Source organism: Culex pipiens, chromosome 3 (assembly GCF_016801865.2).
Source record: "Culex pipiens pallens isolate TS chromosome 3, TS_CPP_V2, whole genome shotgun sequence".
NCBI classification, from domain to species: Eukaryota; Metazoa; Arthropoda; class Insecta; order Diptera; family Culicidae; genus Culex; species Culex pipiens.
Window position 1 is genome coordinate 3,470,648 of NC_068939.1, and position 14,523 is coordinate 3,485,170.

General features: G+C 36.2%; 1 protein-coding gene across 4 annotated transcripts in view; it reads left to right on the plus strand.

Moving 5' to 3' along the window:
* LOC120417814 (putative mediator of RNA polymerase II transcription subunit 26) overlaps positions 1-14,523 on the plus strand; it is a 210,080-nt gene that overhangs the window by 18,424 nt on the left and 177,133 nt on the right. Inside the window, exon 1 of one of the 4 annotated variants that reach the window (XM_039580018.2) lies at positions 3,502-3,931. The exons of 2 other annotated variants lie outside the window; for them this stretch is intronic. In XM_039580018.2, coding sequence (XP_039435952.1) covers positions 3,891-3,931 — 41 coding nt within the window. In that variant the 5' untranslated portion in view covers positions 3,502-3,890. Of the gene's footprint in view, positions 1-3,501; positions 3,932-14,523 lie in introns of those variants that run through there. One more of the 4 variants, XM_039580020.2, reaches the window with a different exon arrangement.

The window sequence follows — 14,523 nt, forward strand, 5'->3', positions numbered from 1 at the left end:
ATCACAGCAGTGAGTTGTTTGACGAGTATCGGTTCCTCTTTCGCGTGACGATCCATCAAATCAAAAAATGGCGGCTACCAAAGAGTGGGGAGAGGTGTGGGTGAGTGGGTTGTGGAAAGCGTTAGTCATCGATCTTAAAATAAAACCAGTCGTTTTGTATCGCTGCCAGCCACTCTAGGGAAGACGCGGTTTTTTTTTCTTCTCGCGGGAAAACACTTTGCCCAAAGAGAAAAGAGGCAAAATGTATCGCTAGAAATTGGCTTGAGTGTGTGTGAATGGGTTTGTGTGCTTTGCAATGATGTAAGAATGCTCAAAAATAGAGCATAAATCAGCGATCGAGTTGTTTGGATTGGCTTGGCTGCGCTGGTGCAGAAAGGTATGCAGGAAAGGTGTGTTTATAGTTATGATATCAACGAATTGTTTATCATATTTAAGAAAATGCAAGTACAGTTTGTGTAGAGTCTACCTTCTAGATATTTTCCATTATTCAGTTAATCTTATATGAACTTGCTTTAAAAATTCTAAATATGGGAGAAAAAGTCAGTGATTCAGTTTGCATATTTCCAACAGCCTTTTTACTTTTAAATAGTCAAAAACACTTAATATAAGCTGTATTTGAAGGTCAAAGTTGTGATAGGCCGGTAATAAAAATGCGATGAGAAAGGGTATATTTTTCTTGATACCGTTCACCCTCAATTTCAAAGTCCATGAATAGTTAATTATAATTGCTTTCAAGTACCGTAAACTGAAATTAAAAGCCGGAGTGACATTGATAGGTTTTTTGTTTTCTTTTTTAAAATTCTGCGATCCCGTTGTAGTCAAAATTGGATAGTTGATTGCATTTTAAATTACAAAGTACTTTATTTAAATATTTCACCACCGCCATTTTGGCCGCCATATTGGATTTAAAACTTCGTCATACTTAGACTCGACAATCAAAAATATGAAGTGATTTTTTTCCAAGGCCTTCGGATAATCGAGTCTGGACTGTAAATACAAACAAAATAGTATGGAATCATACTTAATCTGATAGAGAAGTGTTCGTAAGTGAGGTACTCAAGAAATAGCTTTCAACAATTTAAAAAGTGTCAAAAGTTAGCTAACTACAATAATAGAAACATTTTTAAATATGCTTATAAATAGGATTAATTAAATATTCTCAATGAGTTCGAATCGGGAAACGAACTGCATAACCGGATTCTTTGGAAAATTTCACTCAAAAAACAGCTAACATTAGATCTCTAGGTAGCAAGTTTTAAGAGTTTTTGAAATAAAAATCAAAAACATCTTAAGAGTTAAATGCATTTTGAGTCATTTTTTTCTTAAGGTAAATTTAGAAAATTTGGAATCATGCTACAAAATTAGTTTTTGTGGCTTCACAAATATTTTTTTATGTAAAAAACTATTTTTAATTAAATACTGAATTAAGCTGTCCGTTCAAAAATTATTTCCAAATTGAATTAGAAGAAATACTAATCGAAATCCGTCTGTTGTTTTATTTTTTTTTTGTTTTTTTTAATAATGATTAATTTATGCCAAAACGAACCAAGCAGTTCTCTAGAATTTCGCTAAATGAAAAATCTTGATCTAAATGTTTTATGTTGTCATTGAAACATTGTCTATTGCTTTTACAGATTTTAAAAATCACGACATACATTTCAAAAGGCTTAAATCATATTATTTCATGTATATCGTGATTTAAAAAGTCTCAATTTTTTTTTTTATTGAGTTGAGAAATGTTTGACATTTAACATTGAAAATCTGATCAATGGTTAGCATGATATTTATATTCGATGAAAATATAGAGGTAATTAGATAGAATTAAATAAAAATCATTTTTGGTTATTTTCATTTCTTTACAATCAAAGGCCGGATCAACAATGTCAGAAAGCGTGTAGAGAATTTCCTCTGCAAAATCGTTTTTTCAAAGATGGCCATGGATGGAAACTATTTTAAAAAGGCCTATTTTTCAAAAAATCATAACTTGGCCAAACACCACGTCCGTCATAACTTATAGTTCAGAAGTTGGCACAAAAGTCTACTAAAACATATCAAAAGATATAACAAATTTAAGGAGTTAAGTTCGATAAGTTATTTAAAAAAATGTTTTTTTTTAAAGAGTGTTATTATTTTTTCTCAATATCACGACGTACAACATTGTCGAAGACACCCAATCGATCCAAAAATCCCTTCTTGAGATACAGATTTTCGAATGTTTTCATAGTTTTTCTACAGAATTTCTCAATAACATAATCAAATCGCTGAAACTTTATTCAAAATATATCCGCAATATTTCAACAGAACTTGAAATTTAATAATAATAAACGCAAAAAAATTCAATGTTCGTATTTGTTTCATGTTTTAAAAACATTATTATTCACCCCTGATATTTTTAGTTTATTTAGACAAAACAAATGTCCCAAATTTAGTCAAGATTAACGCATTGGTTACTCAGTGTGGATTTTGTTGTTGTTAATTTCCATATAAAAGTTACTTTCTATAATCGTAACTAACTCTCCAGGATCAAGTTTTAACAGCTTTGGTTACTTTAAAAAAGTGGTAGAGCCGTGAAGCTCAATTGGGGTTTTAAAATTACATAGTAGAAGATAGTTTTTCCACACCTTTTTCTCATACAAGCTTCACCCTTTAGTACCAATTGGTTAATTTCGTATTCTTTTGGTTATATTTGACACAAGTCCAAAATTGCCACAATCAATAACGTTCAGCTTGTGGAGCGATGATTTAAAATTATTTCTGTAGTATGTGCAACCTACTGTAGAGATACCATGCGGATGATTTTTTTTTATCAAACCCAAGTCAAATTTCACTAACCAATATGTGATTCTAAAAAAAAGTTTGATTTACTTCTCTCTGACAATTTTCCACAAATTTGGATGACTTTTAAACAAATTAATTATCTTCATTCGAAAATTTTATAAAAAAATTGTTATGGTAAGAATAGACTCCATTTCAATACAATTTATACAACCTTTCGCAACTGCAGGTTTTCTGATTAATAAAAGTTCACCAGCTTAAAATAACCCTGACACAAATGTCATACTTATTTTCGTACTCGAAATAATTAACACCTGGTCGTGGAAAAATTCTTCATCCGTATCCTTCACATTTCGCACCACACACCATGACTGTTGTGACCGTGAACGCCGTCGACCGCCAAGCATCTTAATTATGGGATGAATGACACACCCGCTACCTGTCACCGGTGGAAAGCACCAGCACACATTTCTCCCATCAAAACCGAACAGGTCGATGAATTTTCCTGACGATGCACCACCCCCCACAGAAGAAGCAACAAAAAAAATAGAAAGACCTCACTGACGTACTTTGCACACTTTATAAAAAAGGGAAAAAATAAACACACTTACTCTTAAGTCAGTCATGCAAACACGAACACACACACCCACAATGCTCAAGACTGACTCAAGAAGGTGATTTAAAATTAAAATCGGTCTTTGAGAGGAGAGGAGGCAGTTTTTGTCGGTGAGCAGCAGCAGCAGCAAAAAAAAAGTATCCTCTGTTGAGATCAGCTGAAACCGATGCGCTCCATTATTCGCGAAACGAGTCTACGATCCGGTTTGAATCCTTGTATTCCGCTTGATTTTGTCGAAAGATCGCCGTCGGTCGAGTGCGGGAAATTGATTTTTTTGGTTTTTGATTGAAGATTGAGATTTCTTTTGAGTGATTTGTGATTATTATTTTTTGAAGGGGGGAATATTTGGAAGAAAAACGCGGAAAATTCGAAGTCGGTTTGAAACGAACTGTTTGTGTGAATTTGTAAAATTGGAACGTCGGTCGTGGTTTGAAAATTGTGGTAAAGTGAAGTGTTGTTGTTGGTCGATTCTTGATTTTAGTGCAGTGTTTCTAACAAAATGATGGCGTATCATCAGCGAGTCAACCAGTTTAAATCAAGGTAATTTAATCTGCGGTGCCAAAATGTGACAAATGTGCTGTGAGATTAGTTGAAGAACTTTTCAGCTATCGCTGCCATGAAAACAAAGTGCTCAAACGGAAGGATCTTCCTGTTTTGTGGCTAAAACTTGATGCTAAACTCCAATTAATCCTACCACACGAAGGAACCAAGCTCGCGATAAGGACTCACCATACAAAGTTCAGCCATCTGCTATTATTCTCGAGGGGAAAGCACACACACGCTCACTCCCTCTCAAGTGACGGATCATTTTTCCTTCCCCGTCAGACGACAAATATCACGCTCGTGATGTAATTTTCCACTTGGAAAAGTCAATTTACAAAAATCACCCACATTCTCGTGTTACAACAACAGCAGCAGCATCATATAAAGCCCCTGATTGCTCCCGTCAGACTCAGCGGTCGGGCCCTCTCCGAGCCTAGCACATATCGTCGTCGTCCCCGTTGCCAACAAACGAGTTAAGTAGCTAGCTAAACTCAATTTTTAAGCAGATTTACACACATTGCGACGTCGTCGACTACGTCCTCGTGATATCTAAATCATCTGCTCCACGAGAGTTCTTCCAGCTTGATATCTTGTAAATTTCGTGTAAAATTAAATTAATTACAACAGCCTCTTCGGGGAAAAGTCCTTACGTGGTTGTAGGCAGAAATAGACGACGACGGACGCTGAAAGAGGAAACTTCTCGTGCTTTGCAATGATGGCAACTCGTGCTCGATGCACTGAAGAAAAGCCGCTGCCTGTCGACGTCAATATCTGACTGAAATCGGGGAGCGTTACGTCCCTTTGCAAGTTTGTTGCTTGTTGATACACTTTGGTCGTGATTATAACTCACTTCTTAAAGCGTACATGACCAGGATATTCAGAAGAATAAAACACTGCAGGCTGGTGAAGTTCTGAAACAATAATTTTCTCCAAATATTTTTTAAATTATATTTGGCACATATTTGGCACAAATACTCAATTTTGTTTATGAAAAAGAAAGAAACGATGGGCTGGAAATTCAATATTTTTCTATGAAAAACAAAATTTGATATTTTCAGACACCTCTTTTTCCCACGTAACTAATTTTCAGTACAAATTCAAACTTAAATTCAGGTAGCTTCGTGCAGATCTAAAACTTGTTGAGAAGAGGCATGATTTTTCGAAAAATTAGATTTGTTAAAAAAAAGGGCAAGTCTATTCGCTAAACAAAACAAAACCAAATTTGAGCCAAATCGGAGCACCGTCGATCTCTTTATTGTAAAAATATTTGAATTTTCTTATGAGGTTGTCTTATGATTCAAACGAGTACTTGTAACACCAGTTGAAAAAAAAAATTACTAACAACTATTACAATGACAACAGAAAGGGCAAGGTTATACAAATAAAAAAAATAAATCAATCTTCACAAAAAAAAAAACAATTATTCGTGCATCTCCTTTATCTAGATGAAACAAAAAAAATATGTTTCAATTTGTTTACCAGAGTAATATTGAATATTTGACCCGAATAAAATGTTACTCTATATTCCAAAAATAAAAATAAAATCGAAGAGGTTATAAAATTTCACAAAAGGTTTCATGTTTCAACATTGGAAATTGGATCTTTAGTTGCTGAGAAAATAAGGAAAAAAATGAAAAAAATTATTTAAAAAATATATATATATCCCTTTCCGGTTGTGGTGGTATTCAAAAAATAGGTACACGGAATTTTTTTTTTGTGATTTTTTAAATTTATTTTTTTACAGAAATTCATTTCCCAAAATCTGTGAGTATCGTGTGAGCAGCAGTGCCGGGAAGATGGATTTTTGTGGTGTTCTTTTTGTGCTGTATTCGTGATCGTGTTCATGTCATGCATGGGGTAAGGGGGTGTCATTGTGCTAATGAATATTATTGCGCGTCAGTATCGTGTGAGCAGCAGTGCCGGGAAGATGGACTTTTGTGGTGTTCTTTTTGTGCTGTATTCGTGGTCGTGTTTATGTCGAATTCTGTGGAAGGTGCGAAGCCGCGTGTTTGGATTCTTGTGTCTCTGTTGTTTTATTTGTGGTTCCATCTAGAGTATTAATTTTTAAATTATTGTTATATTTTACAGCTTCCTGGAATTATTTTAAATTAAATGTCTACGTGTAAAAGTGTCTACTCACGAAACTTTCTAAAACAGCGTGGGAACCATCCGGAGCATTTATATTTTAAATTACTGTTTTTTTACATCTTCCTGGAATTATTTTGATTATATTTATTATATTTATCATATTTATTATATTTATTCTATTTACTATATTTATTCTATTTTTTATTTTTTATTATAACAAAACTATATGCTTATTAGATAATACACTACAGACCACATTTACACTTAAAAACATCCAAATCATTTAATACAATACGAATTCAACCATTTTCATCGGCCCGATGAAATTCCTCTGACCCCCATTCCGAACCTCCCAAACATATTCCGTTCACTTTTAAAAGTCGCATGGGTTCCCTGCACTTTTGCCACTAGTGAACAACAAAAACATCTCCTCCCAAATCCCCACGGGACCTCTGCTCGCGAACGTGCTTTCTCGCGAGCCAGAATTGCCCGTTCGCGAGAAGTTGAACGTGTTAGAAACGAACAAAAAGCAACTGGTTCTGGTTCGCATTCATAAGCATGATAAACAAATTGCTAGCTTGGGACGAACGGCTAGCACGAGGCGCTCGCGGCGAGAGCGAGAACGCGAACGAAAATGCGAGCGCGAGTGAAAGAGAAAAATACTACAAGTTCTCTTCCTCGCTCGCGAACGAGAAATGCTTTCCATCTTCTCGCTCGAATTCCAACACTGCTTTAACATAAAATAAATACGGATTTTGGTGAATTGGTTTTTTGTAAAAAAAAAGTTAATTAAAAAAACACCAATTTTTTCCGTGTACCTATTTTTTTTTTTAAACAGTCCTTATCAATACCTACAACTTTGTCGGAGACACCAAATCAATCAAAAAAATCCTTGAAAGCTAACGGATCTTAGAATATTTAAGTACCATTTTTGTATGCAGCTAAAATTGTATGGAGATATGCACAATGACTTCTTTGGTGATAGGGAAGGCCCCACAAAGTTTGAACCAAATGAAAAAAATGGCTGATTTCGTAGGGAGTTGCTCAATTAGATAATACACTTACATATCTTCATTATGATCAAACAATGTAAACATGTTTCGGTTTAATAAAATCAGACCTTGCTTTATAAGGAAAAATAAAAAAGCTTTGGTGCATTCTAGTCATTTTTTATTCTCAAAGTTACAAATTTTCTTTTTGTTATCTTTTCAACTTCAAGAAGCTTTTAAAAGTTTTTAAAATATTAATTTATAACTCAATTATGTTGGATTCTTTTTAAACGGAAACACTTAATAAAGCAACAAAGTAGATTTTTCAATTGGCTTTCCTTAAAATAGTATGAACACTGTCAGTCAGTCTTACTGTCTGAAAATAGATTGTGGATTAAAACATACAATAAAACCGCCTTAGAAACAAGGATGACTGTACCATCCGAGACGCATCACCGGCAACGGTATCGTGTTCCATCAGAATAAGATAAAGATAAGTTTTACAAATAGCTACTAGCACTTTTAGACTACCCACCCACCCCGGCCACAGAGTCCTGCCAGAGCCTGTCTTACCATAGAGCGATATTAATCAGCTTAAATGGGATCTCATCAATTGGCGACGCCTCCGAGCTGCCAGATAACCCCTACACCACACAGGAACGAACTTCTCGGTAGCCTCAACACGGAGGGAAATTGTTTGCATAACTTGCCCACTTCATGACGTAACGTAACACCATTAAGGACACGCAACGATGGGCTTCATTTAATGTCTTAAATTCAGCATTTTCATTTTCGCAGTGTCTTGAGATGCACAAGACTTGGTTCACTTCCGCTTTCGGATGCCAGAAGAGTGAACAATAATCAAATTATTTATACACTTCCATGTCGAAATCAATTTCAACCGTTGCCGCTCAGTTTTCCCTGACAGGAATCTTCTCCTGCACGGAGAAAAAAGAGTTCCCAAAATCGTGAACAAGCGTTCATGAAATTCGGAACCACGAACAAAGTGTTCAAATTCCATGGTACGATTTTGAAAAACGTACCATGAAATTTGAACACTTTGTTCGTGGTTCCGAATTTCAGGAACGCTTGTTCACGATTTTGGGAACTCTTTTTTCTCCGTGTGGTTGGACTCTATAGTGTAGAGTACTGCCAGGTATCATCAGCCCCTTGCTAGCCAGCCCAGTGGCAGTGCTGGCTAAAATAATCACTCTTGGTGAAGCTCCCTGTCTCGTCGGAGAAAAAGGTACATCCCGGTGAGACCTACGCCAGGACGAAGCTTGGACCAACCATCTGCGCCCTGCGTCAGTGTTAATTATCCTCGTCATTGAGGTGATAGTGCACCAGTGAGTACGGCAACTGGACGGGTTGGACTTGATCCGTCCGTAATGGATTGCGTGCGGCATGGTTTACATGACCCGGCGGCGGATTAAGATTGCACCTGCTGCATCATCACCACCACCAGAAAGACGATACTGTCCGGAACACCAGCCAGGACCAGTACCCAACTCTGTGGGAGTGAAGGCATCCTTATCGATCGATTAACTTGTTCCTCGTAATAAGCTTGGACGTTGCATCGCCTGAAGGATGGACATCGATTAGGGTGGACTTTTCCCAGATCAAACATGTGTTCTGGAAATCCTTAATGATGGAAATCAATTAAAAGAGTTATCTTGGGTGATGTTGAAAACGTTGACTTCAAGCACAAGTTATAAATCAGAAATCGCACAAAAATCACCCTAATGCAAAACGTTACATAAGCAGAGAAAAAAACTCCACGTTCCTCGATTGGATCGGACCTCGTCAGAATCCTCACCGCTGCGATAGATGAGAACGGACACGTGGGACGACAATGTAACCTGCTTTAATCCAATTTCGGTGTTTTGTGTCACCGCCGCGCGGTGGGACATCTATCGAGTGCCGATGATCCACTGTTCCAACAGGGGCGATTTTTCCAGCGAACATTAAAGATTTCCACTGTGAGTAGCTTTAAAAACGGCACGGTCACGGTGAAAACTTTATAGTTTCTGTAACTGCTGCTGGCAGAACTGCAAACGGCAAAATGCTTTGACATAAATTTGTTTCGCGATCAGGTTTTTTTTTCTCCGCGACTTTACTTGCTCTGGCACCGGAACCGGAAGGCGCAGCTTTTTTCTTGTCATTCTCTCTTTTTTGTTGCCGAACCTTGGTGGAACTTTTTTTGTGGTACGGTGTGGTACACAACAAACGAAAGGATGAGGGGAAAAATCGACTTATTTACCTATCAGCGTGACGAAAACTACTTGATACTCAGTTTGAGCTCCAACAAGATGTAAGATTTTTAATAATTCCTTTCAACTTAAAAATATAATGTTTGGATCGAATTTTGATGCTATATCTAGGAGATTAATTACAAACCTAGACAAAATTTGACTTTAACTTAATCAGGTTGTTTTTTTCGGCTCAGCAGTCAGATAAAAATTCAAAATCTAGTAGTTTTTTTTTTCTTTTTTATTCCGACGTTTCGACGTAGTATGTCATCTTCTTCAGGGAATTTTATAGGGACATTAACGAAAAACAAAGCAATACAAAAATCATCAAGTCAAAATAACACAAATCTTACAGAAATTATGCAGTTAATTGCAACAAGTGAAAAATACTAACAAAATAACTGTTTTGGAGCGCCAAAACAGCTGAACCTTCGATCAACAGCGAACACGGAGCACTAGCACCTAAGACTAACCGACAAATAACTTTATCGGATAATATTTTTATCTTCCTCACTGAGGAAAAGCTATAAAATGTTTCGAAAAATAATCTTCATCAGTATTCTTCTTAGACATATCACTACTTCTACGTGTTGCAATTCCGTCGTGAAACTACTTACTTTTCCTGTCATTCTTGAACGACGAAATAGCCTACTTTTCTGTACCAAAAATAACAATATCGAATAGCAACACTTTTCAAAATAAATGCTGAAAAGTTCTACTTTTCAGCACTGAAATGGGTGCTGAAAAGTTGAACTTTTCAGTACTTGTTTCGAAAAGTAACAATTTTCAACATTTTTTTATTTAAATGATTTATTGACAACATACATGATAATTTCACTCAATGGGTGTTTTTCGGAATTTCAAAAAATGTTGTATGGAACTCGTTGCAAAACTTGATTTTGCAACTTGTTGCATAAACTACTATTAAAAGCTTTTTTTGATAAGCTTTTTGCTGCCTGAATGGGTCAATCAAATACAAAAGCTTTTATTATTATTATTAGTTTTATTAAAGACACTTTACCATTGCAATGGCATTCGTGTCGTATTTTTGAATATACAGAATTCTAATTCGGTTTCTAAATCTGTTCTTTAAGCTTTGTAAGAGTAAGAAATTTTATAACATTTTTTTCATTCTCGACAAAAGCTTTTATGTGATTCTATATAATTTCACAAATTTCATCGAGATTTAGTTTTTTTTTATTTGGATGAATTTTGTCAATGAAGTCCCTGTTACGAGAGAAGCCATTTGCATCATTAAGTTATCCATTCAAGGCCCCATATAAAATGGGCATTTTGATATTTAAAAATCTGTATCTTGACTAGAGATTTTTTGATCGATTTGGTGTCTTTGGAAAAGTTGTAGGTTATTATTAGGACTTTTCAGAAAATAAAAAAGTAGGTATAACACAGTTCCCCTTTTTTGTAATAAATTTTATAATACTTTTTTTAATTATTTTTTCCAATTTCCGATTTTTTCCAAATTGTTCAAGGGACCAAAAAAGCAAATTATCCGGCAAAGTTTCAGATTATGCAAAATATGTTACCGGAGATATGATATTTTAACAAAAAAATTAGGATAAAATCAAAATGTCAAACAAAAATCCCAAAATCATTTTGAAATGAAAAATCAAAATTCCAATCGATAATGATTTTACACCTCTTTTTGGATAAAGATCATCGATTTAAAGTAAGAGGCTTTTTATGGTATTTTTTTTCGAAATATCTTTATGTAATTTAAAAGTTGTTGTAATTTTAAAATACTACACAGCAAAAAATCCGATGGTTAAATTGCATGCAAAAGCATGCACATCACCTTCGTCAAAATAAACACTTAATATTACACGCTGCATGTACAATTTTTGCAAACACAAAAAAAAAGTTGCAACCGACGGGATTCAAACCAGCACCAACAGTAAGGACTGGTGCCTTAGCCCACTCGGCCATCAGACCGATGAAGAGAGGAAAGGATAAACGTATATATGAGCTTGACATTTCGGTCAAGCAGGTTTCCCATACTGATTGGCTACATATTTCAGGGTGTAAAATCACATAAAATTGCATAAAATAATACAATATTCATTTTAAACCCAGGTCTTTTACACGCAGCTGGATTACTACTTTTTTAGCTGTGTTTATGACGAAAAAGTACTCCTGCAAACATATTTGCAATAAGCTAAGAAAATTTCCTATATGTTCATAGTATTGTTCTCTTAAAATTTAAATATTGTCAAAAATTAGTTTTTCTCATTTTCATGAGTTGAAAATGGGGGCCCTTATGATTTTCAAACAGTTAAATCAATTTAAAAATTTCAAAGAACATTTTTCGTGGAAAATCTTCATAATTTTCAATTCAATTCAATTGGTGTTTATTAGAATTTAACAGTTCTGCTCCAGGATGTTACATTTGCAATTCAGAGATTTGGAAAACCGTTCAACTGAGATCAATTCATAAGCCTTTACAGGGAGGGTACATTTTTCTAAGTGTAGATTTTGCTAGCTGCGTTGTTGTTTACCTTTTACCTGTTTACAACATTTTTAGAAGTTTTCTAAAATCTGCCTTAAATTTCAACCTTTTGACATTGGGTCAAATTAAAACTAAAACTATGCTCTAACAAATAAAAATGCCCAAAACAAGTCATTTTTCAGTGTCACTTGTTAGGGACCACCAATTTTTGAAGTGATTTTTTCCAACATTTACGTACTTTTCGATCAATTACAACAAACGTTTTAAATGTTTATTATTCCCGGGGTCTTTTTGGGCTCAGATCTTACCTCAATTACAACTGCTGTCCAAATTACACGATTTGTGCTAGGAACGTGATTTTTTTTAAGCCAATTTTCCAAATTCAATCCTTGAAACAAAATAATGCTCCAATGATGAGAATTTGAGAAATTTCAATAACCGTTAAAAATATTTTTATCTTATCTCACCCTCCATAACCAAATGTCACTTTAACAGACGGTATTTGTAAAAAAATGCAGCATTTGGCAAAAAATGTATATTTCAGGAAAAAAAATAAGAAAAAAATGTATGCATCTATTGAAAATTTGGAAATAAAAAAACTGTATTTTGAAATATAATCATATTTTACTTTAAAACGTCTCATGTAGAGCGTGTTGAAGATTAAGCAAATTTGAGTATTTTGAAAAAAAAATGCGGTATTTTGATAAAACTGTTTAGTAATTATGCTTTTGAACAAATTATGTTTACCGGGTGACATTCGCATCAATGAATGTTAGTGGCATTTGGTTTAAGTGAACTTTATTTTAAAAAGATCAGAAAAATTGCAACCAGATTGAAATATTTTAACCTTAAAAATTTAGATTACAGCACAGTACCTAGTCCAAGAAAAGCAACCCGACCCCGCTCATCGCGTTACGAAAACGGACCAGCCGTCTCTCTCTCTCTTTTCCCGAAAAGCCACAGGATGAGCCAACCCCGGCTTGGCCATCCCGGAACCCGGCGCGAAACAGCGAAACAAAGTAAACACGAGCCAGGGATAAAATGTTGGCCCTTTTTTGTGCAGGTTCCCCATTCCGGTTTTGTGTGTGTGTGTGTGCACTGGACACTTTCCACTCTCTCCAGCCATGTAACATAATACTACTATCATTCCATCTCTCTGCCTTTTCATTCCGCGCGGTTCACACAAAGTTGTCGCTTGGCTCTTTTTTTTTTTGTTACCCGGGGTCTTTTCCATTTCGCCAAACTCCGGGGGCCACCTTCCGGCGGATACTGGGCTGGACCGCACAATAGCTGCACTCGATGGCAAGTACCTTATCGCCGAGGAACATTGCCAATGGAACGCCGCTTCGTCGAAGAGCGGATGACGGAAATTGAATTGTGAATTGGATGAAATGAATTGAAAATGAAAATAAGTACGGTTCACACGCTGTCCGGGAGGGGTTAAGGTATCTCCGGCTCCGGACAAGTCTGCAGCTGACAACTGCAAGAACCGGAATAGAGACCACAGTCCGTGAAACTCGGCTGTCGGTAGTACCATTTGCCGGGGCCAGTTATGTTAATGTCAATTACCCGCGGAAACGTTCTCGATTTTGCCCAATTTAACGGTTATTGCATTTGAGTGACAATGCAAATGGGTTGCAGTTCAGATGAAGGGATTTGGAATACCATGCGTCCCCATCAAAACTAGGCGGTGCTTTGAGAATTGGAAGACTTACTTAACTTTTCTGCAAAACAAAAGCAAGAAATTAAGCCTAATTTCTATTCTGCAGTACTTCTACTGATACATAAACATGTCCAGCATATCTCATGCTGAGTGCTGGCACAACTTCACAAAGGGAGCGCAAACAACTTCTTGGAAGATCTGCTGAATCTAGAGTATTCCTGGGAGTCTCTACACAAACTGCAGAGAGTCCTCAGTGGGTAGCCATTGGCTTAATAAGGGAGATTCGTTAATTCTAGGCAAGCATTGTACCACCTACCTTACTATACCCACCAAACAAACAAGAAAAGCTGAAGTGATCACCGGCACGAAGTGTTTGCCACAGTGCCGCCACGATGAAGAATGAAGATATAAATCTATCAAGATAAACATTTAGATATTACACACGAAATTGCCGTACAAGATCCCTGGACCTTGCAGCAGTAGCAGCAGCTGTTGACGAAGGATGGACACACCAGTAATTGGAACTGGGACCACGCGATTACTCCGAGACTGCCGGACTTGGACAATAACAACAACAACAACATCCGGCTCGAGCGAACCGAAATTGCAAGCAATTTAATCACCTTCGTCCAACAACGTGTGCTCCACTCCAATAAATCATAACATTCTGCCGGTCGGTCCACGTGTGTGGCATCTCCCTACCACCACCACCCTCAGCACAGAAGCAGTTCCGCACTGGGAAATCATCATCGGGTGCTCGCTCCCGAATGGTACCCTCCGGAATGATTCGAGCAGCAGACTGCCATAGATCATCGGGGAAGAGGAGGACGTCGGCAGTAGCAATGAGCAAAACATGTATTTGTTGCCAACACGAGCGAGACTCATCTGTTGATGCTGTTTGCTGGGCTGTCGGTGGGGGGGACTTTGTACTGTCTTCGCAAAGTATCCAGTTTTACTAAATATTGAGATTGATAAATTGTACTTAACTGGTGTATCAAAAACTTGCTGACAAAAATAAAGAAATTGATATCAATAATAATTAAAATATTTCGAAAAACACAGTAAATTTTCAATAAAATTTATATATAAAAAAAATCGGAACAATATCAAAAACTAAAAATTATGTACTTGAAAGT